A 23,645-nucleotide genomic window follows, 5' to 3' on the forward strand; every position below is an offset into this window, starting at 1 on the left:
TTTTGCTGTTGAAGGAGTTGCCGGGGTCGACGTGTCTTTCTTTCAAGCTTGTTTCTGAATGTTGCAGCACTCCTGATCTGCTTGCGGACACGACTATTCACCGCCGCGACACGCTCGACATTTCCCTGTCCTTCTCTCGACCACTCTCCCACGAGCCAATATGGCAGCGACGTATGATGTCGGCACCAAGGCGTGGCAGCCCGATGTTACCGAAGGCTGGGTTGCCTCCGAGGTCGAGCAGAAGAACATCGACGGAGACAAGGTTACGCTCATTTTCCAGCTGGCCAATGGAGAGGTATGCGACCCTGCGAGCAAACGACCGCTGGACTCGGCGCTGATGGCTTGATGCAGACAAAAACTTTGGAGACGACGCTGGCCGCCATTGCAGAGGGCAAAGACGCAAAACTACCACCGCTGATGAACCCGACAATGTTGGAGGCCAGTGATGATTTAACCAACCTTTCGCATCTGAACGAGCCCGCAGGTATACATGCCACACGATTCACCCAGGCGACGATAGACCCACGACAGCGCTGACACAGGCATACAGTATTACAAGCCATCAAACTACGATATGCACAGAAAGAGATCTACACGTACTCGGGCATTGTCCTTATTGCTACCAATCCCTTTGCCCGCGTCGACTCGCTCTATGTTCCGGGAATGGTCCAGATTTACGCCGGCAAGCAGCGCCAGACACAAGCGCCGCATTTGTTTGCTATAGCAGAGGAGGCTTTTGCGTATGTGCTTCCACCAACAGCCTCTCGCGCATACACTGACACGACACAGGGACATGCTTCGAGATGGTCGCAATCAGACAATCGTCGTTTCGGGAGAGTCTGGTGCCGGAAAGACCGTCTCCGCTAAATACATCATGCGCTACTTTGCAACAAGAGAATCACCGGACCAGCCTGGCTCTCGCTCAAAGGGTCGCGTCGAGAGTATGAGCGAGACCGAAGAGCAAATTCTGGCTACTAACCCTATCATGGAGGCCTTCGGAAACGCAAAGACAACCCGCAACGACAACTCATCAAGATTCGGAAAATACATCGAGATCATGTTTGACAAGAAGACGGACATCATTGGTGCGAGAATTAGGGTATACCTGCTCGAGCGTTCGAGACTGGTTTTCCAACCGCTCAAGGAGAGAAACTACCACATCTTCTACCAACTCGTGGCTGGTGCTTCGGATGCTGAAAAGGAAGAGCTTGGTTTAATACCCGTGGAAGAGTTCGACTACCTGAACCAGGGCAGTGCCGCACAAATAGAGGGTATGGACGACGCAAAGGAGTTCAGCGACACCAAAGAGGCCTTGACCAGGATCGGTGTTTCGACCAGTCAGCAATCTTCCATCTGGAGAATTCTCGCCGCTCTATTGCACATTGGAAACATCAAGATTATAGCCACACGTACCGACTCGCAGCTCTCTGCCTCCGACGCTTCAGTCGTCAAGGCTTGCGAGCTTCTCGGAATCGACGCCGAGAGCTTCGCCAAATGGACCGTCAAGAAACAGCTTGTCACTAGAGGTGAGAAGATCACGTCAAACTTGACTCAGCAACAAGCCACTGTCGTTCGTGACTCGGTCGCCAAATACATTTACTCCAGCTTGTTCGACTGGCTTGTCGAGATTCTCAACAGCAGTCTGGCAACTCCCGAAGTCCTCGAAAACGTCACCTCCTTTATCGGTGTTTTGGATATCTATGGTTTCGAGCACTTCGCCAAGAACTCTTTCGAACAGTTCTGTATCAACTATGCCAACGAGAAGCTCCAACAAGAGTTTAACCAGCACGTCTTCAAGCTCGAACAGGAAGAGTATCTTCGCGAGGAGATTGACTGGAAGTTCATCGATTTCTCCGACAACCAGCCTTGTATTGATCTCATTGAAGGCAAGCTTGGTGTGCTCGCTTTGCTCGACGAAGAATCAAGACTACCTATGGGTTCCGACGAGTCTTTCGTTACCAAGCTCCATACCAGCTTCGGTGACAGCAAGTCAAAGTTCTTCAAGAAGCCCCGTTTCGGCAAGTCGGCTTTCACCGTCTGCCACTACGCTGTGGATGTCGCATACGAGTCTGAGGGCTTCATCGAGAAGAACAGAGATACTGTGCCCGATGAGCATATGGAGGTTCTTCGTGCTTCCACCAACTCTTTCCTTACTGAAGTACTTGAGGCCGCTTCTGCTGTGCGTGAACGCGACACTGCAGCTGCTCAGGCAAAGCCTTCTGCCGTCGCTGCCGCTGGCAAGAGACCTGGTGCTGCCACAGCAAGAAAGCCTACCCTAGGTGGTATCTTCAAATCGTCCTTGATAGAACTCATGAGCACCATCAACTCCACTGATGTTCACTACATTCGTTGTATCAAGCCCAACGAGGCCAAGGAGGCTTGGAAGTTCGAGGGACCTATGGTTCTGAGTCAATTGCGTGCTTGCGGTGTTCTCGAAACCGTCAGGATCAGTTGTGCTGGTTATCCTACAAGATGGACCTACGAGGAGTTCGCCCTACGATACTACATGCTTGTACCCTCAACGTTATGGACTTCAGAACTCAGAGGCATGGCCAACGCCATCTTGACACAGGCACTTGGCGGTTCTGCCAACGACGGCTCAAGCAAGTACCAGCTTGGTCTAACCAAGATCTTCTTCCGTGCCGGCATGCTTGCTTTCCTCGAAAACCTGAGGACAAGTCGTCTCAACGATGCTGCAATCATGATCCAGAAGAACCTCCGCGCCAAATACTACCGCCGTCGCTACCTCGAAGCTATCGGCTCTGTCCGTGGGTTTCAGTCCCTTGTGCGAGGATGCTTCGCACGGCGCAATGCAGATGATGCGAGGCGGACCAAAGCTGCCACCACAATCCAACGGGTGTGGAGAGGTCAGAAGGACCGCAAGAACTTCGTACTTATCCGCAACAATCTCATCCAGTTCGAAGCGGCGACCAAGGGATATCTCTGCCGCAAGAACATTTTGGACACGAGACTAGGAAATGCTGCAAGAACCATTCAGCGTGCCTGGAGATCTGGACAGCAGCGTAAGGAGTGGACCGACTACAGACACAAAGTCACTCTTGTGCAAGGACTGTGGAGAGGTAAGCAGGCTCGCAAGGCGTACAAAGGTCTGCGTGAGGAGGCTAGAGACCTCAAGCAAATCTCATACAAGCTTGAGAATAAGGTCGTCGAGCTTACCCAGTCACTCGGCGCCGTCAGGACCGAGAACAAGGCTCTCAAGCATCAAGTGCAGAACTATGAGAGTCAACTCAATACCTGGAAGAACCGTACCCAAGGTTTGGAACAAAGAGCCAAAGAGCTCCAAGCAGAGGCCAATCAAGCTGGCATGAGTGCTGCCAAGGTCGGTCAGCTCGAAGAAGAGATGGCCAAGCTCCAACACAACTACGAAGAGTCTTCATCAAACATGCGCAGACTACAAGACGAGGAGAAGACGTTACGCGAGTCACTTCGTGTTACTACCGAGGAGTTGGAGAACTCAAGGCAGAGCGTCACCGTCTCAGAGACCGAGAAGATGTCATTAAGGCAGCAACTGGCAGAGCTCCAAGATCAGCTGGAGCACGCCAAGCGTGCTGCGCCAGTCAATGGCGAGATGACCAATGGTGTTGCTGGTCAGCCCAGCGGTCTGATCAACCTAGTCTCTTCTTCATCCAAGAAACCTAAGCGTCGCAGTGCTGGCTTCGAACCCACAAACACCGACAGATTCAGTGGCACTTTTAACCCTCGACCAGTGTCGATGGCTTTTGGTGCTACCAGCGGTCACCAGCAAACTCTTTCCGGATCTACCTTCAAGCCTGACTTGGAGAACGTTGAGATGGAGCTTGAGAATCTGCTTGCTAACGAGGAATCCCTGAACGATGAAGTCTCCATGGGGCTCATTAAAAACCTCAAGATTCCCTCGCCTGGATCTACACCTCCACCTACAGACAAGGAAGTTTTGTTCCCTGCCTACCTCATCAACCTTGTCACTTCTGAAATGTGGAACAACGGCTTTGTCAAGGAGTCGGAGCGCTTCCTCGCCAATGTTATGCAGTCCATCCAGCAAGAAGTTATGCAGCACGATGGTGATGAGGCTGTCAACCCTGGTGCTTTCTGGCTCTCAAACGTCCACGAGATGCTCTCATTCGTCTTCCTCGCCGAAGACTGGTATGAAGCACAAAAGACTGACAACTTTGAGTATGACCGCCTTCTCGAGATCGTCAAGCACGATTTGGAGAGTCTTGAATTCAACATCTACCACACTTGGATGAAGGTGTTGAAGAAGAAGTTGCATAAGATGATCGTCCCAGCCATCATCGAGTCTCAGTCACTTCCTGGCTTTGTCACCAACGAAAGCAACCGTTTCCTTGGCAAGCTTCTCCAATCCAACAATGCACCTGCCTTCAGCATGGACAACCTCCTTTCTCTCCTCAACAACGTCTTCAAGGCCATGAAGGCATTCTACCTCGAAGATTCGATCATTACCCAAACTATCACCGAGCTTCTCCGTCTTGTTGGTGTCACCGCCTTCAATGACCTTCTCATGCGCCGCAACTTCCTGTCATGGAAGCGTGGTCTGCAGATCAACTACAATATTACCAGAATTGAGGAATGGTGCAAGAGTCACGATATGCCTGAGGGTACCCTCCAGCTTGAGCATCTCATGCAAGCTACCAAGCTTTTGCAGCTCAAGAAGGCGACGCTCAACGATATTGAGATTATCCAGGATATCTGCTGGATGTAAGTTTCTCCACTAGTTGATCCTCTCTGAATAAGGTACTAATGATTCTCCAGGCTCTCACCTAATCAAATTCAAAAGCTTCTCAACCAATACCTCGTAGCCGACTACGAACAACCCATTAATGGCGAAATCATGAAAGCCGTCGCCTCCCGCGTCACCGACCCGAAAACTGACGTCCTCCTCCTTCCCGCCGTTGATATGGACGACAGCGGCCCCTACGAAATCGCCGAACCTCGCGTCATCACCGCCTTAGAAACCTACACACCCTCATGGCTTCAAACACCACGTCTTAAGCGACTAGCAGAAATTGTCTCCGCCCAAGCCGTCATGCAACAACAACTTGACGCCGGTGGTGCTATCGCTAAAGAGGCATATGAAGGTGGTGAAGACGGCGAGGGAGGCGACATGGGTGACTGGAGTCATTTGAATGGACAAAATGGCCTCCAACATCATGAGCAAGAAGCTGGGATCTAGAAGGTTGTCTTTGATGTAAGGATTGTTGTTTGTCGATGAACTTGACAATTGCGAGCGGGCCTTGTTGTGTTTTACTTACTCTTCCATCGGCGTTCTTCATCGTTTTCTTCACCACCACCCCTGATACACTTGATTGCATGCATGGAAGTTGTGTTTGTTTTCTGTTTTTTCTTCTTCATCTGGGAATCTTCTTCTTGTTTTACCAATGCTGTTCGTTGAATACCAGACCGTGTTTTGTCACTCTTGCATCTCTGACTCGAGCCTTTTTCTTCTTTCTACAACCACCGATGACATTTGTCTCGTGCTGACCAAATCCATGTTACACTTTGTCGATTGCGAACAATGGACTTGGATTACCGAGAGGCTCCAATGCGCGATACTGTGTGATACGCGGACAAGAAACATTCGGGCAGATATTGTACCTTTTTCTTCGACTGACAAGTTCCTCGAGAAACCCGCGAAGCAGGCAAGGTACTGTCGCCGATCCTGGATTTCGATCCAGCTTGCCATAGCGACATTATCTTTCTTGATTTGTTTCTTTCTCGACATAGTGACGAGGGGAATATCAGACGCGTGTTCATGCGCTTCAGCTACAAGTTAGTCATTGGCTACTTCCTTTGTCGTGACTCTCCACACTGACCAAAACCAAAACAGCAAAGACAGAGTGTCTCATCTTGGTGGTAAGACGTTCGACTCGATGCTGAATTCTTGACGACGTTTAGCTTTCGAGGCGCTTGGCTTGGTGATGACGCTGATCATAATGGACTATACATAAAAGTATCGTCGTTCTGCAACTCTTCGAAATTCTTGCTTCTAAATCACTCGCACCAAGAACCCAATATGCCCGAGCTCACTCGTATCATCACTTCGATCCTTTTCCATTTACCTCTCTTTCCTACAGATTCTGCTTTTCATGTATCCTGTCATTTCGGTCGTTCGTGTCTAGTGGTATCGTCTCCGCTATTCGTGCTGCTATCGACGGCATATTTTGTTCTCTGCTCTTTCGTCATGGGTAGATGTGGAGTGTGGATCTCGATCTCTGACGCAGTATCTTGGATACAACACTCCTATCCTGCTGGGAAAGAACCTTCTATCACTTCCATACACTCCTGTTGAGTGCGATCTACGACACGACGAAAAACCCCATCAACATTCTTTCCAGAAATATCCTGTCACTACACACTCATTGTCGCTCCTTTCAGCTCAGACACATGCTGAGGCTATGCTTATCGTCTCAAATCTTGCCCTGGACATCGTCTTGACAATCTTTGTACTCGTGCAAGACTCGTATATCTCGACTAGCTGCTAGATTGCTGTTGGATATGGTGTCGCGTATGCGCTGACTTGACACATAATCACAACCCCCCAGCGTCGCTTTTGATAAAACCGGAATACTTTGAAGTCGAGGTAAGAAGATCGGAAATGTGGGATGGGGAGACCCTTCTGATGATGGGGAAGATGATGACGATGAGCCATTGCCAAAGGTACGATTGTTGTCGGATATAAGCAGTGAGACTGTCCAGGCAGAGATGGATGTGGAGTTCATCGATGACAGCCCCCTCGAGTTCAGATCGACACTTTTCCGTTTGTTGATGACTCGTCTCCCACAGAGCTGTCAAAGCATTTTCCTGCCTGTATCTCACAAATGATAGCGCTGCACAAAGAACGGCTTCTTGCTTGCTCCACCGCGCACGAGGAATGTTGCACACCTACCGAGCACACAAAGTGTTGTCAGCAATTGAGTATTGCAAGGTACAAAGCTAGTCTGTTCGTCGATGACTCTATCAACACTATCGCTGTTGGTTTCGAGGAAGAAGCTGAGGCTGCGAGGAGAGTAGTCGTTGCTTTGCAAGAGGCTGAGCGGGAGAGAAGAGAGCTGGTTGTGGAACTCAGTCTGCTTGAGATGCTTGTCAAGCTGGGTGAGGAGTTGGAGTGTTGTTTTTGCTGGAACTGAAGAATGCCTGGGAATTATCTAGTAGGTTCTTGTGTGTTGATTGGATGTCGATCACCTAACATCTAGAGTAGTCCTTGTTGATTCTTGCATAGCTTGTGATTATTTTCCTCTGGTCATTAGCACATTCCAATAGATTAATCGAATCGAGTCCAGAGCGTACGTGATCGCGCCTCTTGAATCAGGTATACAGTCAGCGCAAAGCTCAAGTCTCTATTATAGGCTCTGTAGGACGTAAAATTACCTTGGACCCATGTCCAGATGTCACTATCGATCTTGTCATCTCCTCGTATGTCGCTCTCAGACAACTCGATGATGAGACGTGGTGATCTGGAGAGATTATGTCAGTTGTCTTGTAACACATGACTTTTGGTCTCACTCCTTCCGCAACACAACAACACGTTTTTCCGATTTCTTACACTATCCCATACCAGGCATAGATAATTCGTTCCAAGATATCTGGCTTTTTTGCATCTTCTCCTTACCCGGTATCTTCGAATCTCGTTACTACCATCTCGATGCTCAAAACCGGACACAGAAATGACACTCATTCATTTTTCAAGCAGTATCGTCGAGCGTCTGCTCATCCCTATCCTACTAGACATCTTGCTCGCCCTCTTCGTCATCTCCCAAGCCATCACTATCCTTATCTACCGCCTTCTCCTCGAAATCTACCATCCAAACAATTGGATCCCTCATACTCTCCTCTCCTTCGCAGGAATCCCCATCAACGCCATCCTCTGCAGTGTCTTCGAAGTACTCGATCTCACCAAGCAAGCTCTCCTTCAAGGTGTTAAGCATATACTCTTCTCCTGTGTTAGCACTAGGATGAGAAGACAAGCTGTCAATTTCAGGGGCTCAGTACAGGGATTCAACGGAGATGAAAATGCGTGCTCACGAGAACCAACAGCTTGAGATGACAAAGAGACATTGTAATCATGATGAAACGCTTCCGCAGAGGTGAGATCAAAGGTAGTATTCAGGTAAATAAGCAGCACTCCAAAGCCTATGCTTCCATCAATCAATCTTGAAACGTCTATAACACGGAAGCACATCAGCGTCTAATACTTGTTCGTAGACACGGCTATGATGACCAGGCTCAGAAGAGTAATCTGTATTGACCGGATTGTCGTACTTGGCGACCCATGATAAGGCTAAGTAGATTCTCGAATCATGTAGCGACTTTTAGAGTCGGGTCTCTGAAGCCGTCGGAAAGCCTCGATGATGTGTTCGGGTTTGGCTTGAGCCCTCACCTCTTCGGATGGATCGAACGAGGTAGTCAGTTCGTCTACGGTGGAAGCTTGACTCGAACATAGTCTAGCCTCGCAGGAACTTCCATGTGCTCTCTCAATAGTCTACATTTGAGGGACACCAAGTTTCAGCGTCGTCGACAAGATAAGTGAAAGAAAGTATCCATTAAAAAGGGTTGGATTGGGAAAATGCAAAAAGAGAGAGATGAGTCTTGGAATTGAACCAAGGACCTTTGATCGGGGGCCCACATGGTTTAGGAGGTCCGACTAAACTGTAGTCATTTTACCTTCACCGATTGGGCCATTTCAACGAGAAAGAGGTCTGATCTGACGGTGTATAGTGTTAGACAGAGGATATCACGTCATGTGATAGACTCGGGATATGGAGTGTTTGTTTACTTTTTGTGAACGTCTTCTTGACAACGCGTTCTCTGTACAATCAGTTCGGGAGTTGGTCGCTCTCTCTATGTTGATGCTCGTCATTTCTCCTCCTTCCTCATATTCGGCGTCTTCAATATCGGTCTCGTCTCGGGTGCTTGAGACATTCTCATTGGTCTTAGTCGTGAGGCTCACTGCTTCGAAACATGACTTGATCGATGTAAGACCTATGTTGACTCGCTATCAGCGTTCCTCGAAATAGCCCTTGCGTCCTAGTTGTATTCATCTTTCTTCGAGGCGCAACGTCGAAGCTGGCTCTACCATGGAGAGTGACATTCTCCAAAAAGAGGGTTCCACGCACCTCGTCGTTATCACAACCAACTCCATTCTCACCTTCACTCATCCCTCGAATACCACAATACCAGACCCAACGATGTCTTCCGTTATCCACCTCCTTCTTCTCATCATCCTTCTATACATCTTCGGCTCCAGACGCGCCAGAGCGTCCGTTCGTCCTGTGCCCATCAAGATCTTCAGCTTTCCAGCTCTCCTCGTGGACGATATCCTCACTATGCTCAACGACGGGCCCGATAATCACCTTGAGGTCCGTTTCCCAAGTACCTCTGTGATCTACAAAGTCATGTTCTCGATTATCTTCTGCATCTCTCCACTAGCCTTCCTCTCCGTCTCAGCTTTTATATTCTTTGCATATGAGTCTCTCTATTTGAGCATAGCTGATAAGAACCCTGATGATGCTTCAGAAGTTTTGTGAGCACTGATGAAGGGTTTCTTTGCCAATGTGATGGAGGTTAGTCTGGGAGAGCGAAGTCATCGACGAGCTAGCCCTCCGATGGCTATACTGCAAGGAATGATTGGAAGCTTCTCGACGTCTTCAATTGATCAACAAGTCGGTTTGTAGCTCATTCGTCGTTTGCTATCTATTCTTTGACGTTCACTTCGTCACTATCTTCTTTACAAGACACGCACGATCAATTTTCCGACTCATTGTACATCGTGCCTCTAATTTCTGTCTCCACCGAGTCACTTGCACGACCAATGTTCTCTGACACTACTGCACCCCCCAAACCTTCCTCTTCCAGGGCTTCCGTGGAAAGGAAAAACTTGTTGGAAGATGTCAAATCATTGATATTCCAAAGCCGCCCGCGAAGAGACGTCTTTTCTGGCTTTGCGCTTTCCAGCAAGCACACTTCTTTTGTGGAATCTTTTCGACGTCTTTCGCGTCAACATTGCCCGTCACATCAAACACGGCGCAGCAACCTTCACCACCATTCGACACCCTCTTCGCTCACATCTGGACTCCCTTCACTACTAGTCCCATCATCAGAATCGGCGCTTCCTACTCGCCGCAAATCACATCAACATGTCTACCGTCATGGGCATCGCTTCCTCGGTCTTCTTCATGGTTTTTGACATCTTCGTCAGACTCACAATTTTATTCGATATCTCCATACTCTCGGTCACTACCATGCAGTCCAACTCTATCATGACTGCCATCCGCCGCACCATTGTCAACGCCGTTGCCTTCCCCTTCCTTCTACTCGACGACGCTATCTCTGCGCTCGGCCACCTCAGGAGTTCTGTTCGCGTCCAGAGAGCCTACCGTATGGTCTCCAACACTTTCCGCTACGCCGCCAACGCTCTTCATCACTCTGCCATGACTGGCGGATCTACGGTCAAGGACCACCCCTACTCCTCTCAAGGGCAGTCAGAAGAATTGTGTCTGAGCTCGTCTCTGACTTTATGGAGTAGCAGTGTGCGGAGACACGCATTTCCCGCGAATCTACCTGCCTCTCCACTACCACTGCTTTCTACGATGGTGGTGGTCAATGACACACGTAGACTTTGCATTGTACTAGAAGATACTGGCCGTCCAGTGTATCACAGCATTGATTAGGTTCTCAATACAGACAAACAACGCTACCGCATAGTCATGGTCCACCCTTTCTTTCTACCGTTTCCCGAAGCTCATTGAATCATCAGTACTTCTACTTGATGTGTAATATTATATTCCAGACCGCCGCAGAGCTATGATGCTGATGATGGCTACTATTTCATCTCAATGCACAAGAATAACCTCCGACTTATATTCCGAGTTCTTTCTTCTCCAAACAGATATCACGCTTGACTGATCAAGGATTTGAGATTCATCTCATCTACTGATGTCTCAACCAAAATCTGATGGATCTTCCAGAGTGTGACAAAACAACACTACATGTTTCACGCTCTCGAGCTAGCACGTTCACTCTCACATATTTGGCAACACCTGGAGTATCCCTGGAGTTGAACAAACGCTATATCATGCAAGCCAACCTCCCTGGTCACCTGGGCTCTTTCCATTACAAGTATTCAACTTCGCTCGAATCAACCACTCGCACACACGATGCTGGACCCTCTCGACTCATATCTTGAGCTTTCCATGGCTCTGATTCTAATCATCATCTCGATTGCTCTTTTCCAGTCGTACACTTTTATTGTTGCAGTGCGTCGTGCTGTCAACAACGGTGCAGCCCTACCGTTCCTTCTAATCACCGACCTCGCCTCTGGTATCGACAGTCTCACGTCCTCTCGCAATGTTCAGCAGATCATCTCGAGATTTGCAGCTATCGCCAAACATGGACTTTTGGCCTGCCAGACCACCGGCTTCCGTGCTCAGAGATTAGACTCTCACTTTATCAAACCCAACTTCCGTGTTGCTAGTTTCAATGTCCAACACTTCCAAGATTCACCTCATCAAAATTGAAGTGCCCAGTAAAGATCAGATACCAGACAATCCCTCCTCACTCCAGAGCGACCATCCCTCCATTCAAGAGGCAGGCAGATCCATACCATCCCACATCGCAATGACTGACACCCAGTAACAACATGCAACCATGACGTCCTCCGAGCACAAGAACATTGCAGTCGCTCATACCAACCCATATGACGTCTTGCGTAGGCTTCAATGGCATGTCGAAACATCTACCTCCCAGACTGACACATCGCAGGCCCCGAAGAACGATCTCGCATCCAAGAAGCCGAAGAACTGCGCAAGGAAATTGAGTAGGTGGACAAGAAGTTCAAAGACATCAGCAAGGAGATCAAAGTGCAGCAGGAAGCTGTTGTTGAGCTCAAGAAGCGCATCGATGATGTCGCCAAGACCATGAAATGATTTTCGGGCGTTGACATAGAGAATCTGAAGTCTGAGGAGATGGAAGGTGCATATGACAAGCGCGTGTGTTGCGTTGATATTTGTCAACTTGCCGTGCACTTAAATCCTGGAAGGCACTGGGGTCGTGGCTTCCACTTCATAGCGCTCGATCCTGTGTTCCTCGTCCCTCAAATGAACAGGGAGCAGGTTTAGCTTCCTCCCTCTGCTCCTTTTGCTCTTTGCCCCCTTCACAATTTGTCTTCTCCTGCTCAGAATCTTTCTCTTGCTGCAGATCCTCCTTTGGCTCCTCTAATCTTTTTGTCTCTTTCTGCTCCCTCTTCTCCCTCTTCTCCTCAAAGCCTGAAAACACCATGTTGGAGTCCTCCACACCGGAGAGACGCTTTTTGAGTAACCAGATCATGGCATCGAGTGGGCAACTCTCGCCGTACCAAGCCTCTTTCTCAAAAGCATGAGTGGCTATGCCGGAGTGTTCTCTGCCAAATAGAGGGATTTGGGAGCCCATAGTAGAGCGCTTGCGTTGGAATTTTGCAAGCATAATGTCGGTTCCCGGATGAGCGAAGTTCCCGAGGCGGTCTTCGAGGAAGTCGGCGACGAAGATCAGAGTGTCGTTCGTTGCCATAGCCTTTGAGGGTGAGTAGATCATAACTCCCTCAACGTTGGTCGGAGAGAAGGAGCGTCGAGATGAATGATGACTTGTGCCAGGGATGGTGGTGTCGAGAAGTTCGTCCAAGACGCTGGAAGAAGTCGAAGCTGACGTGATCGGTGTATTGGTGTGCTGGCAGAGTTCGGAGGGATCGCTCAAACCCCCGAAAGCAGAAGCAGGCGTCTCATCGGTCAGGTTCTTGATGGGCTTCTTAAACCAGAGGAAGAAGCAGACACATATGATAGCAATGGTAGTAAATAAAAGCAAATGGATGTCAAGCTCGAACCTGAACTTGGCATTGAAGGAGGTGCGCAGAACATATGGCGACATTATAGTAGAACAAGCCATCACCAGGTCTTTGTTCTGGTAGTGAGATTGGAAGTAAGAGCATATATGCGCCTGTGTTCCATAATGGGTGTTCTGTGAAAGTGTCTCCTGCCACCAAGAGGAACAGCACACAGTCGTTGGCTCAAGTAATACTCTGTTTAAGTCTTACATCAACGGGCTGGATTACACACTCTCTCGGTGTTTGCGCTTCTGAGACATTCGGATGTCTTGTTGCATTTCGCTGCAGTCTCACATTCATCTGTACTCCAACCTGTGCTACGTAATCGATGAACGATATTAGGTATGACATGAATGTAGTCTGGATTGCAGAGGTGTCCTGCAATGAACAGGAAGCCAGAGATATTTTTAGGAAGAGTTTGTGTGGGCAAAGCGCACAAGTTGGAGACTTTGAAGTTACTGCGGCAGATAGACAAAAAAATGGATACGATATCTTTCAAGTATTGAGCAAGCACATCTTTTGTACTTGCTGGAGATGCAATGACTAGTGGGTGGAGAATTTCTCGTCTTATTCAGATAAGTATAGACCAACATGATCCTGCGTTAGTCGTCTTACACATCAACTTGCTATCCTCTAAGCAGAGAAGAAAGAGCGACGTAGGATATTTGTGGTACTTATGATGCCTCAGGTCTGCCTCAAAAGGTTAGGCGAGTAATGGTGTTAGTACAACACAAACCATTGGTCGCTCGATCATCTGTGTCGAGGATGACTCTAGGGCTGGCTGATGGCCGCATGTAGAAAATTAAATCCACATGTACAAAAGGCCGTCGAAAATGTCTGTCGTCTTTGCCAATCCTGGTTCGAGGCTTCGTATTCTCGAAATCCCGGAAATTACAGAAATTAGATCTTCGACAATCGTTAAAATTGACAAGTTCAGAGATGGCATCGTGTTAAGTACGGGTCTTGTCCTCTGTCTTATCGCTGAGAAATGAGGGTCGAACTCTGATTTTCTAGAATAGGATAGAAGCCAGGCTGTTGAGATGAAATATCGAACAAGGTACTCTAATAAGCTTTTTACATCACTACATAACATATCAGAACATTTTTAGTGATTCAATGCCAAGTCAACATCTAGCAAAGAGACTCGAGCTTGTCACCAGGACGAGGAACAATGCCCTCAGCGGCGAGGAGTTGCCAAGACCAGTAGTACTTTTGAGCAGAGCCGTCGTCGCCGACGATGGCATCGCCATCGTGCTTACCGTTCCAGAACATACCTCCGCTCAGGTACTGGGTGTAGGCCTGTAATTGACTGCGGTAGAAGTCTCTGCGGGTGTTGTCGCCAAGGTGGTTGAAATTCTGTAGATAAAGTTAGCGAAGTTCTGAAAGCAGGGTTCTGGTACTCCTGTAATGAATCAGGTATGTAAGATGAGTCAGTCGAACAGGTAGTCGTCGTGGAAGCCAGCTTGAGTGTGTAAGATATCGTAGAGGGCGTTGATGCCGACCAAAAAAATCTCGAACTTTCAGAATTTGCTTTCCACACGTCGACCCTTTCGCCCAAGTCAAACCACAGCATGACAACATTTCATTTGTACACTCTGAGAGACTTGCTGTCGCTTGGATTGACCACTCGCCGATGAATGTTGGGTTAGAAGCGTTCTGGTAGGACTTGGCGAGGTAGCAGGCACCATACGCGGCGTCGTAAGAGTATGATCCGCCAACAAAAAAGTAGATGTGGGTGTCGATAACGATGTAAGGGTCAACGTTAGTCCAGTATGGGTCCCAGGTCTGAGGACCGATGAAGCCGTCAGAGATAGCAACGGGGAGAGTCTTCGACCTCTTGCGAACCTCCTTGAGGGCAGCGACGTAGTACTTGTTGAGGTAGGCGATGCTGTCCTGAGTCTGGCCGAAGTAGTAAAGGGCAGGGAGAGGCTCGTTGATCAAAGAGATGGTGTAGCTACCGCTGTTGGGCTGACGAAGGATGTCGTCGGTGGCTCTGCGGACCATCTCGATGGAAAGGTCAAAGGCAGTCTGGTTGTTCCACCAAGTGAGCTGACCAGTCTTTCCCTGGTTGTCAAGACCGTTCTGACCACCAGGAAGACCGTGCAGGTCGACGACGATATGCATGTTGTGCTTGGTGATGGCGTATTGAGCAATCTTTTGCATGGCCAGCTTCTGGCTACCAGTGTAGTAGTGATCACCAGCGATGGCAGGCATGTAAGCCCAGTAGCCAATGGGGATGCGGAGGGTGTTGACACCGTAGGCTGCAAAGTTATCAATGTCCTTTGTGGTGATGTAGGTGTTGTAGCGGTTCTCGAGCAGAGCGCCGCACTTCGCCAAACCCAGGGTCTGGCAGAAGCTGTCCTCATCGATAGCGCTGGGTGCGTTGTCGTTGAAGAAGCTTGGCTGGATGTTCTTTTCCAATACGAGCCAACCACCAAGGTTGACACCGTTGGACTTGTACTTTCTCCAACCAGGGAAAGTATTGGGAACTGGGCGGATCCACTGAGGGCAGGTCCAGAAGACGATGACCTTCTCGACCTTGACGAAGATCTGTGCAGCAACCTTGAGGAAGTTGACAAAAGGTCCTCTGGAAATGGAAGAACCGAAGAGACCAAAGAAGTCTCTCTTGGACAAAGTAGTTGGGTCTACGGAGACGGCGGGAATGTCATCCAGGGAAAGGCCCTGAGTGAGGAAATCGGCCGGAGAGAGGAATTCGCTGCTCTCCACGGGTTTGGTGGTGAGCAAAGCAGGGCTATCGGCGTTCAAAGAGGTGGTGTCGAGGATCTCGGAAGGGACCTGGACCGAGATGGTGACATTCACTGCTGCTGCTTGGGCGAGACTGGTTGCTTGAGGGACATCTTCAGGCGAGCTGACAGACACGGTAGAAGTTTGAGCGACAGTACTCGAGGACTCTTGTACGGCTCCTTGAGGAAGGGCTGCAGCAAGACCGACGAGGCCTGCGGTGAAGAAAGTAGCCTTCATACTGGTATGGAAGGTATCAAATGAGGAAAGACGGCTGAGTTGAAAATGAGAGTGATAATATGGCGGAATCACAGAGCATTATATATATTCCAGGGTCTAATCGGAGCACCATGTCCATCATTGTGCTACAGCTGAGTTTGGTCCATACCTTAGCCTGTACCGTGTCGAAGGCATGCCAGAGGCGCTGGAAAGTGTCGGCATGACGTTCTAGGTACAATCGTCTCGCTTGCCGCAGGGATAGAACGGGATGTTTCGGTACTCATCCAACGGCGTTCAACTTCTGGGCCTTTTCTAGCGCAGGCTCTTCTGATCAAAAAACACCACTGTTCAGATGCACGGTACCTGCATTCATTCCCATGCTAGTCTGACGCGGAATGTTGACATAATCTTGTCGCGGTGTCTCACAAAGGAGCTCAAGCAAGAACTTGCTAGATCATCACACGGACTCTTGGGATCCGGGCGGTTTCGGTCAGGCTCTCTATTCCTGAGTCCTGACACGAACAATGTCTGGAGTAGTACCTGGCTGGCGGTAAGCATGCGGGAGCTAACACACGTGAACGTTCTTGGCTGCGGGAGGAGAATTCTACGCTGCCAAGAGCACTGCCTTGGCACCGGCAGGTGGAGTTCTCTGAGGCGTGCACATCGGGATGTGGAGGACGTCAAAGCTAGGTTTGAATAGGCCCGCAACATTGTTGAGCCTTGCAAATGCGGTAGCGATGCCTGCTTCGATGGGATCGTGCATACCGCATGTTTGGTAATCATTTGACACGTGGTGGCTTGTAGCTATGTACGATGTGGTGGTCGGGAAAACGCTATTTCTGCAGATGAATGACATACGTGAAGAGCCTATAGATCACACTGTACGCATTTCGCGCGAGACAAGTGTCGTAGGAGTTCTTGTTGTCTCCTGGTAGGAAGAAACAGGTAGAAAACGTGCAAAGCTCTTCGCCTGTCGTGCCTAAGGCGTATTGTCAAGCTTGCAGTCGTATTCAAGAGCTGGATGAAGCTTGTACTGGTGGTCTCCAGTCTTCACGATTTAGCCTTCGCTCGCTGTTCGGGGAAGAGACCACCGAGCCCTATAAGCTGTGCATATTTCACTTCTCTGACATCGAATTATCGCGGCTCGCGGCGGGAAACAATTTCATTCTCGACCGCAGGGAGTCGAGACTGGAGTAGCTTTCTAGCCTGGCGTCGTACGGGTCGTCAAGTCGTGAATGTCTCGGGTGGCTTTTCCGCGGTAGGCTGTGTTGAGTCAACTTTGCAAGTTGTTCATCATCTAGATGGCGGAGCTTCTTCAGTCAACCTGGTAAGGTCAAAAGTCGTTAGAGAAGTGCCAAGAGGCCACGGGTTTTGTGTCAAGCAACGTATCTTGCGTCGGCAGTGGCCATTTCATCATCGTTACTAATAATGAGTCGAGTGCTGCGATCTTTATGTCCTTCTTCAGGTTCTCCCCACTATACGATCCGTTTTGGAAATTGCAAAGAATAGACGTAGCCGCTGAGCCCAGGGCCGACTTGTTTCTGAAGCGTGTCTCAGCCGTCCTTCTCAAACAATTGTTCAAAGATATGAAATCGAGTATAGCATAGTGGCAAAGAGCCACGATCGATCCCGGACATTCTCTATACATGGAGCAATATCTTGAGCTCTATATAGGATGTCTAAAAGTCGTGATTTTAGCTATCGTTAGCTATTCCGGCGCACATATGTATTTCTAGAGCATGTTAATCGTACAACCCTGACTGAGTTATCACGTCTTGGCAGACAGAACGCCAGAACGATGTCACTGACACGAACCCGACACGAGTCGCGACTGTATTCTTCCTTGCTTTACACCTCCTCCTTATACATCTCAGAACCATTCCAGACATACAAACTACCGGACATCGTTCACTAAAATCAAGCAAATGCAGATCCAGAAACAATTATTCACATGGTGCTGTATTATGCTTCATCCAGTCAATTGTAACAAGGGTCGCGATTTTGAATTGACCGCGAACAAATCACTGCTAACCGATCGTGAATTTTGCTGGACAACGATTGTACGTGTCCAAGTTAGCACAAAAGCAAGGGCGGCCCTTCAAGTGCTGCCTGTCGATACGCGCCGCAGGACTCTGCTGCAAGCCGATCTATGTTGTCCGTCTCCGCTTCCTTGACCGACCATGACGATGGGCCAGACAATTTGACAAGTCTGTGTTGATAAAGCTACTTCAATGCTCAACAGGGTTAGAACATCTCAGACTAACCGGCCATTGTGATGCGCAGGAAGATGAATCCTGGCTTGAAGTTCAGTACAATTTTGACTCGGTCAATTCGCTAGAAAACCACATCAGACGCCTTCAGAGACGTCCAAGAGAGCCTGCGGATAGTCTTAGCGAGGCCGGTTTTGACAAAAGACCATTAACCTGGACTGCTCAAATCTTTTTTGAACTCTATTACGAAGTATATACATCGTTTCCCGCTAACGGCCAACACCTTCCCATACACTCTACTAGCTCTCTTGTATTGCGTCTCGTTGCAGCAGTTCATGTCGCCTACCCATTAACTTTCACGAGATACGAGAGACAGCATGCATTTTGTCAAGCCAGTAACCTGGCTCTTACCTCGATACGTTCCACGGGGTATTGTCTTGCCACCCCTACTAGTCTCTCATGCATCGCGTACTATCGCAGCTTCCTATTATGTCAATCACGGTCTGTTACGAGATGCGGAGTGCTAACAGGTCCTACGGATTTATCGACCCGCGTCGCGATGTCGGATACGTCGACGTTGACTCTCCTAGCTTCTCACAAGCAAAACAAGCATACTTATATATGAAGTTAGAAGTGAATCCCTTACATCATTATTTTGCCGGAAAGACATTCCTTGCCTCAGGGTAATTTGTAAGTGGGGTTCAAAAGTTTTTGCATCTGTTACATCTCGGTATGGAGACCGACCCTACGCACTCGCCCTCACCAACTCGCCGAATCTGCTACTCTCCTGCTCTGCCAATGTTCGCGGCTGTCCAATTTCAACAATCTCTCCCTTGTCCATAACAACAACCCTGTCAAAGTCCATAATCATATCCAGCCTATGACTCACAGCGACAACAGTATACTTCGTAAACTGAGCGTCGATGATCTCTTGCATGAGTCTCTCAGTTGTGTGATCAACACTCGAGCTGACCTCATCGAGAAGTAAGATACCGCCCTCGGCACCCTGAACTGTGCGATCTCGCTTACGGATGAGGACTCGGGCGAGGGAGAGGAGTTGGCGTTGGCCAGCGCTTAGGGTGCCTGCAGACAGAGGTGCGGTCAGACCGCCCTTCTCGAGAACGTAGTTCCACAAGCCAACTGATTCGAGTACAGACTGGCAATCTCCAATAGTGGCAACATTTAGAGGGTCCAGATTTGCCATGAAAGTCGTGCCATCGGGAAGGAATACAGCTTCTTGTGGTACGGCCAGTATGCGTTGACGTAGCGATGGCCTTTTGATTCTGTATAGTGGGATGTCATCGATGATGATATTGGCCGAAGTGCTGGAAGTGGCATCGAGGAGCTTGAGAAAGAGTGCCATCAAGCTAGACTTTCCGCTACCAGTACGACCGCAGATGGCGACCTTTTCTCCTGGACTGATATTGAGCGTAATGTTTTGCAAAGCTAAGGTGTAGTTGCCTTCGCTCAAGTCGTCGGTACCACTGCAGAAGTGTTAATCATCTGCACCTACTGGAAATATTGGCCATACTCACGCATAGCTAGCAGACACATCATTCAGAGATATCCGCCCAGATTGTGGCCATTGAACAGGAGGATCGACATCCTCGTCAAGCTTATCTTCGGGCTGTACAGTTTCGCTGAACACTTTGAGTCGAGAGATGGCTCCGATTGATGTTTCCAGTTTCGTGTAGAAGATGACAATACTTGACATACTGTCTCCAAAGCTCATGAGGGTGACAAGAGCTGCACCGGTGAATCCAGAATTTGAGTGAAGTCGGACAGCGAGGGTAGTCAGTACTGCAGCCAAGATCATGACGACAACATCGAGCACCAAAGTAAGCCATTGTTGAACCATGACAAGAAGATAGGCAGGACGAAGACTGTCGTTGACCAGACGCGAATTTTTGTTGGTTTCCTCAGTGAGGAAGCCTGTGGTTGATAACATCAGTATTTTATCTACTAACATTCAGTCCCCACATCGTAGAGGATCGACGTACCGAATGCCCTTATTGTGGTTATCCCCTTTGCGGTGTCGAGAAAATGTGTACTTAAAACAGAATAGTCAGCACAGCACAGCGGGGTTCTCAGTAGTCAAACAGCCATAAGATCATCAGGATACTTACTAAAGAGGGCTCTTGGCCTCTAGATCAAGCAAGCGTAGTTGCCTGGCAGTTCTCAGGTAGAATCTTTGCACAACGTATAGCAGTGTAGCAAGGAATGGATAGCTGATGGCCATGTATGGAGATGAGGTGGGCATGATCGCTGCTTGAGCGATCGCCGAAAAAGTCTACACGGAGAGGTCAGTACTCGGGAATTTCTTGTTTGGTATAAAGACGAGTTGTTTTGTTGCCGTGAGACACTCACAGCAAAGAGAAAATTCAGTAATGCACTCGGCAACTCTGTGTCGATCAAATTCAGATCCTGCGAGAAGAAATTCGTGACGATTCCTGTGTCTGTACTAGTGAAGAAACTCAATGGTGCTCTGACCAGTGTCTGCAGAGCATCTTTATGCATACTTGCCCCTACCCGTTGCACGGAGGCAATGATAATGACGAGACCGAGCGTAAGGAGCGAGAGCAGTCCGCAGACTTGGAAGAATGCATACAAGCCAGCATAGAATGCCCAAGTGTGGTCAGGTTCAGTTTTGTAAACGTCGTTCGCCCAGTACGTGAGCCCTGAGATTAGATGTAAGCAACGATGATCAAGAGCATGTCCGGATGACTCGAGAACTAACAAATTGTTGGAAAATTTGTGAAGAAGCCCCAAAGAGCTGAAGATAATACTCCAAGCGATGCCAAAATCCATCCCATACTTTTGAGGTAGTGTTTGTACACAGTTTTATCGCCGCTTTGTCGTAAAGCATCATTCTTGGGCGTCGAAGATACCAATTTTAGATTCGGCTCAGAAAGAGGAGATGGCTTTGATCGCGTCGTTTGTTCAGTCGAAAATGTTGCAGCTGAAATTTGATGCTTTGGAGCATCCCATAAGCGCAGTCGTTGGACATAACCATTGTTGGTCATGAGTTTCCTGAAATCACCTTGCTCCACAACAGTGCCATCTCCTAAGGCTATGATATGATCTGCCACTGGTAAATGATTGATGCTGTGCGTACAGAGTACGACAGTTGTACTCCTTCGACGGACAAGGCCGCAGGGTCCAAAGACTCGGTCAAAGACCTTTTCCTGGGTGCCCGCGTCTAGTCCACTGAACACGTCGTCAAGTACAAGTAGATCTGTGTGGAGATACAGTGCTCGGGCGAGAGAAACGCGTTGTCTCTGACCTCCCGATAGTGTTATGCCGTCCGAGCCAATGTTTGTCGCATCGCCCTGTGGGAGTGTGTCTATGTCGAAAGCTAGCACAGTGGCATGAATGACCTCTTCGTATCGCTGATGGTCGTAAGGAGAAAAGCCGATGATATTCTCCCGGACTGAGCCGTTAGAGAGGAACGCAGTCTGCTCGCATACTCCGAAGTGTGAGGTATGAGTGTTTAGCGTGATATCGCCAGCGAAATATGGAATCTCGCCGAGTAGTGCTTTACAGAATGTGGATTTTCCTGTACCAACGGCCCCAACCACGATCGTGAGAGTTGACTTCATGATGTTCACACTTACGTGCTGTAAAATGTTCTTGTCTACTTCCCAGCCGAATGCTGCGTCTCTGACTACGATGGCCCATTGTGAATCAGATTGCAAGTCGAAAGCGGCCTCGGGATTATTGGCTGTCTTCTCGGGGCTCTGAAATTGTCTAACATTCATGCGACGGAAGTCCACGCGTGTTTCGCACTCCAGATAAGCCTGAACTCGGCCTAAGCAGGCCAAACCGGACAGAAGTTGAGGGACTGCCTGGAAAATCATGGCCAACGGGGAAGTCAGGAGCGTCAGATATGAGAGACTGGTGAAGATCCTCGATACGTTCAGTGTTCTTTGTGTGAACGCAAAGGTCAAGGGGGGGCTGATCAAGAGCGGTAAGAAGCCAAGAACTGCCGCGACGATGGATAATTTGCGGAAACGGGAGCCTGCAGCGAGTTCCTCGACGCGTAATGCCTGAATAAAATCGCTCACAGCGCCAGCAAGCCCTGATAGCTTCAGAGTTTTCATGCTGCCAATAACTGTTGCTGTCAAGCCAACACGCTTTTGGACTCCAGCCATCCAGGATCGTTGAGAGTCACCGGCGAACTTCATGGAGACCATGAGTACGGCGAAGGAGGCAAGTACGACACCTATTGGGGCGACAAAGAGGACGCCTATCTGTTTATACAATAACCAACTGGCGAGAGCGGCCTGGATCATACAGGCCCAAGTCTCGTGCAAAGATCTGAAACCAAGATCAATGCGTTCCATGTCAGTACTCATCAGTGTTACTGCTGCGCTGTCCTTGGAGGAGCCGAGACGAGCCTGTGTGGTCCTGAGATATATTTCTGTGACCAGTATGGACCTCACCATGACGCGCATTCGATGATAAGAGTACCTAGTATCATGAATCAGCCAAGCTCTGCTAGTACTAAGGACCCAGCGTACCAGTAGAGTGCCGTCGAGATGGCAATACCCGAGTAGATAAGTACACTGGCCCCAATAAAACCATAGCCAACATTTGCGTCCAGCTCAGATTGCGAGAGATGGTCCAGAAGACTCTCGATGAACAATGGCTGACAGAAGGTGAACGCAAGAAGCGCTAGGCGTGGGATCACAGGGAGGAGAAATGGACCTTTAAGTATGCGTAGCAGGACCTTGGCGAGACCATACTTTTCATCCTTCATCTTGGAGTAGTCCAGATATGTAGAGAAGTTTCCATGTGTCGTCTCCCCATTGAGAGCGCTGTCAAGAGGATATAGGTCGTCTATTGTCAAGATACCCTGGTAGCCATCAAGGAACATCTTGTTGAGCCAGGCAAAGACTCCAAGAGAGAAAATACTGCTAACTTCTTCAGGGCTATGAAATTTCCTATCCCAGTCTAGCCAGTCAGTCTTTTTCTTGGCTTCAAGGAAGAGTATCAGAATCTTCGAAGCTAGAGCCGTGCAGAAAATGCTGCTGTATGTGATCTCAGACTTGTTGTCTGAGGATAGAAATAAGGTCCTTGCTTGAGTTGCATCGGGCAAAAGGGTCAATGATAGATAGATGGCGAGTAGAATGGATGGTCTGGGGCTCTTGTTATGGTCGGCAAGACTGAGCGCGATCATTGCCAAACCCGAGACGACCTTGAGGACCGACGACGCCAGGAAGACGCTGGAAGCTTGGAAGCCAGAAGAGGCTGCTAATACGAGGAGTGCAAGCTCAAGACATAGATATACGCCAATGGCGCCCTAAATAAGTCCCGTTGGTCAGCTGTAGGTGATATTGATGCGAGCTGTATATATAGTCAAGTACCAATTTGATCCATTGGAAGAGTGATGTCTCTACTAGTGTAGGCTTCCGGAGCTGAGAAAGGGCTCGCCATGATGATGCAACGATGAATAGAACAGAAGGCAATAACGAGAGGAACAGTTGTTCGAATTGTATATTGAAATCGAAGTCGACATGGTTGAAGTCGAAAAGATGGCCTTGTCCTGTATCGAACGGCATTGTGCGGTAGCCGAGGCTTAAGGAAGGCGCAATTGAGGCTCGATG

At 48.9% G+C, this 23,645-nt stretch overlaps 8 protein-coding genes across 8 annotated transcripts; 5 read left to right on the forward strand and 3 right to left on the reverse strand.

Moving 5' to 3' along the window:
- Positions 1-160: 160 nt before the first annotated feature.
- Positions 161-5,191, forward strand: AUEXF2481DRAFT_66152 (uncharacterized protein; the record flags this gene model as incomplete). Its single annotated transcript, XM_013487800.1, has 5 exons — positions 161-295; positions 352-484; positions 551-740; positions 790-4,716; positions 4,771-5,191. 5 exons carry the CDS (start codon positions 161-163, stop codon positions 5,189-5,191), a joined length of 4,806 nt encoding a protein of 1,601 aa, XP_013343254.1.
- Positions 5,192-7,682: 2,491 nt separating this feature from the next.
- AUEXF2481DRAFT_5656 (uncharacterized protein) lies at positions 7,683-8,057 on the forward strand (the record flags this gene model as incomplete). The annotated part of the gene is made up of 1 exon (XM_013487646.1): positions 7,683-8,057. The coding sequence occupies one exon, from the start codon at positions 7,683-7,685 to the stop codon at positions 8,055-8,057; it is 375 nt and encodes a 124-aa protein (XP_013343100.1).
- A 1,146-nt stretch (positions 8,058-9,203) lies between these two features.
- Positions 9,204-9,542, forward strand: AUEXF2481DRAFT_5657 (uncharacterized protein; the record flags this gene model as incomplete). Its single annotated transcript, XM_013487647.1, has 1 exon — positions 9,204-9,542. The coding sequence occupies one exon, from the start codon at positions 9,204-9,206 to the stop codon at positions 9,540-9,542; it is 339 nt and encodes a 112-aa protein (XP_013343101.1).
- A 609-nt stretch (positions 9,543-10,151) lies between these two features.
- On the forward strand, positions 10,152-10,685 carry AUEXF2481DRAFT_80431 (uncharacterized protein; the record flags this gene model as incomplete). The annotated part of the gene is made up of 1 exon (XM_013487827.1): positions 10,152-10,685. The coding sequence occupies one exon, from the start codon at positions 10,152-10,154 to the stop codon at positions 10,683-10,685; it is 534 nt and encodes a 177-aa protein (XP_013343281.1).
- Positions 10,686-10,917: 232 nt separating this feature from the next.
- AUEXF2481DRAFT_258327 (uncharacterized protein) lies at positions 10,918-11,621 on the forward strand. Its single transcript, XM_013487885.1, has one exon. The coding sequence runs from the start codon at positions 11,172-11,174 to the stop codon at positions 11,529-11,531; it is 360 nt and encodes a 119-aa protein (XP_013343339.1). The 5' UTR covers positions 10,918-11,171; the 3' UTR covers positions 11,532-11,621.
- Positions 11,622-11,907: 286 nt separating this feature from the next.
- Positions 11,908-12,973, reverse strand: AUEXF2481DRAFT_258315 (uncharacterized protein). The gene has a single exon (XM_013487886.1). The coding sequence runs from the start codon at positions 12,928-12,930 to the stop codon at positions 12,076-12,078; it is 855 nt and encodes a 284-aa protein (XP_013343340.1). The 5' UTR covers positions 12,931-12,973; the 3' UTR covers positions 11,908-12,075.
- A 1,019-nt stretch (positions 12,974-13,992) lies between these two features.
- AUEXF2481DRAFT_40729 (glycoside hydrolase family 5 protein) lies at positions 13,993-16,337 on the reverse strand. The gene is made up of 2 exons (XM_013487758.1): positions 14,477-16,337; positions 13,993-14,224 (listed from the first exon to the last, which is right to left on the reverse strand). The coding sequence occupies exons 1-2, from the start codon at positions 15,848-15,850 to the stop codon at positions 14,000-14,002; spliced, it is 1,599 nt and encodes a 532-aa protein (XP_013343212.1). The 5' UTR covers positions 15,851-16,337; the 3' UTR covers positions 13,993-13,999.
- A 2,447-nt stretch (positions 16,338-18,784) lies between these two features.
- AUEXF2481DRAFT_66046 (uncharacterized protein) lies at positions 18,785-23,600 on the reverse strand (the record flags this gene model as incomplete). Its single annotated transcript, XM_013487790.1, has 8 exons — positions 18,785-19,523; positions 19,575-19,971; positions 20,040-20,089; positions 20,166-20,329; positions 20,407-20,717; positions 20,777-22,509; positions 22,551-23,341; positions 23,406-23,600. The coding sequence occupies 8 exons, from the start codon at positions 23,598-23,600 to the stop codon at positions 18,785-18,787; spliced, it is 4,380 nt and encodes a 1,459-aa protein (XP_013343244.1).
- Between the last annotated feature and the right edge of the window lie 45 nt (positions 23,601-23,645).

This window comes from Aureobasidium subglaciale, assembly GCF_000721755.1.
Source record: "Aureobasidium subglaciale EXF-2481 unplaced genomic scaffold scaffold_12, whole genome shotgun sequence".
In the NCBI taxonomy this organism is placed as follows: Eukaryota; Fungi; Ascomycota; class Dothideomycetes; order Dothideales; family Saccotheciaceae; genus Aureobasidium; species Aureobasidium subglaciale.

Bases quoted from the DNA above. Each gene is read 5' to 3' on its own strand.
- AUEXF2481DRAFT_258315 (XM_013487886.1), bottom strand. From the start codon at position 12,930: ATGGCTTGTTCTACTATAATGTCGCCATATGTTCTGCGCACCTCCTTC.
- AUEXF2481DRAFT_258327 (XM_013487885.1), top strand. From the start codon at position 11,172: ATGCTGGACCCTCTCGACTCATATCTTGAGCTTTCCATGGCTCTGATT.
- AUEXF2481DRAFT_40729 (XM_013487758.1), bottom strand. From the start codon at position 15,850: ATGAAGGCTACTTTCTTCACCGCAGGCCTCGTCGGTCTTGCTGCAGCC. The intron at 14,225-14,476 runs GCAAGTCTCTCA...CTTTATCTACAG, and splicing joins AGTGGTCAATCCAAGCGACA to AATTTCAACCACCTTGGCGA.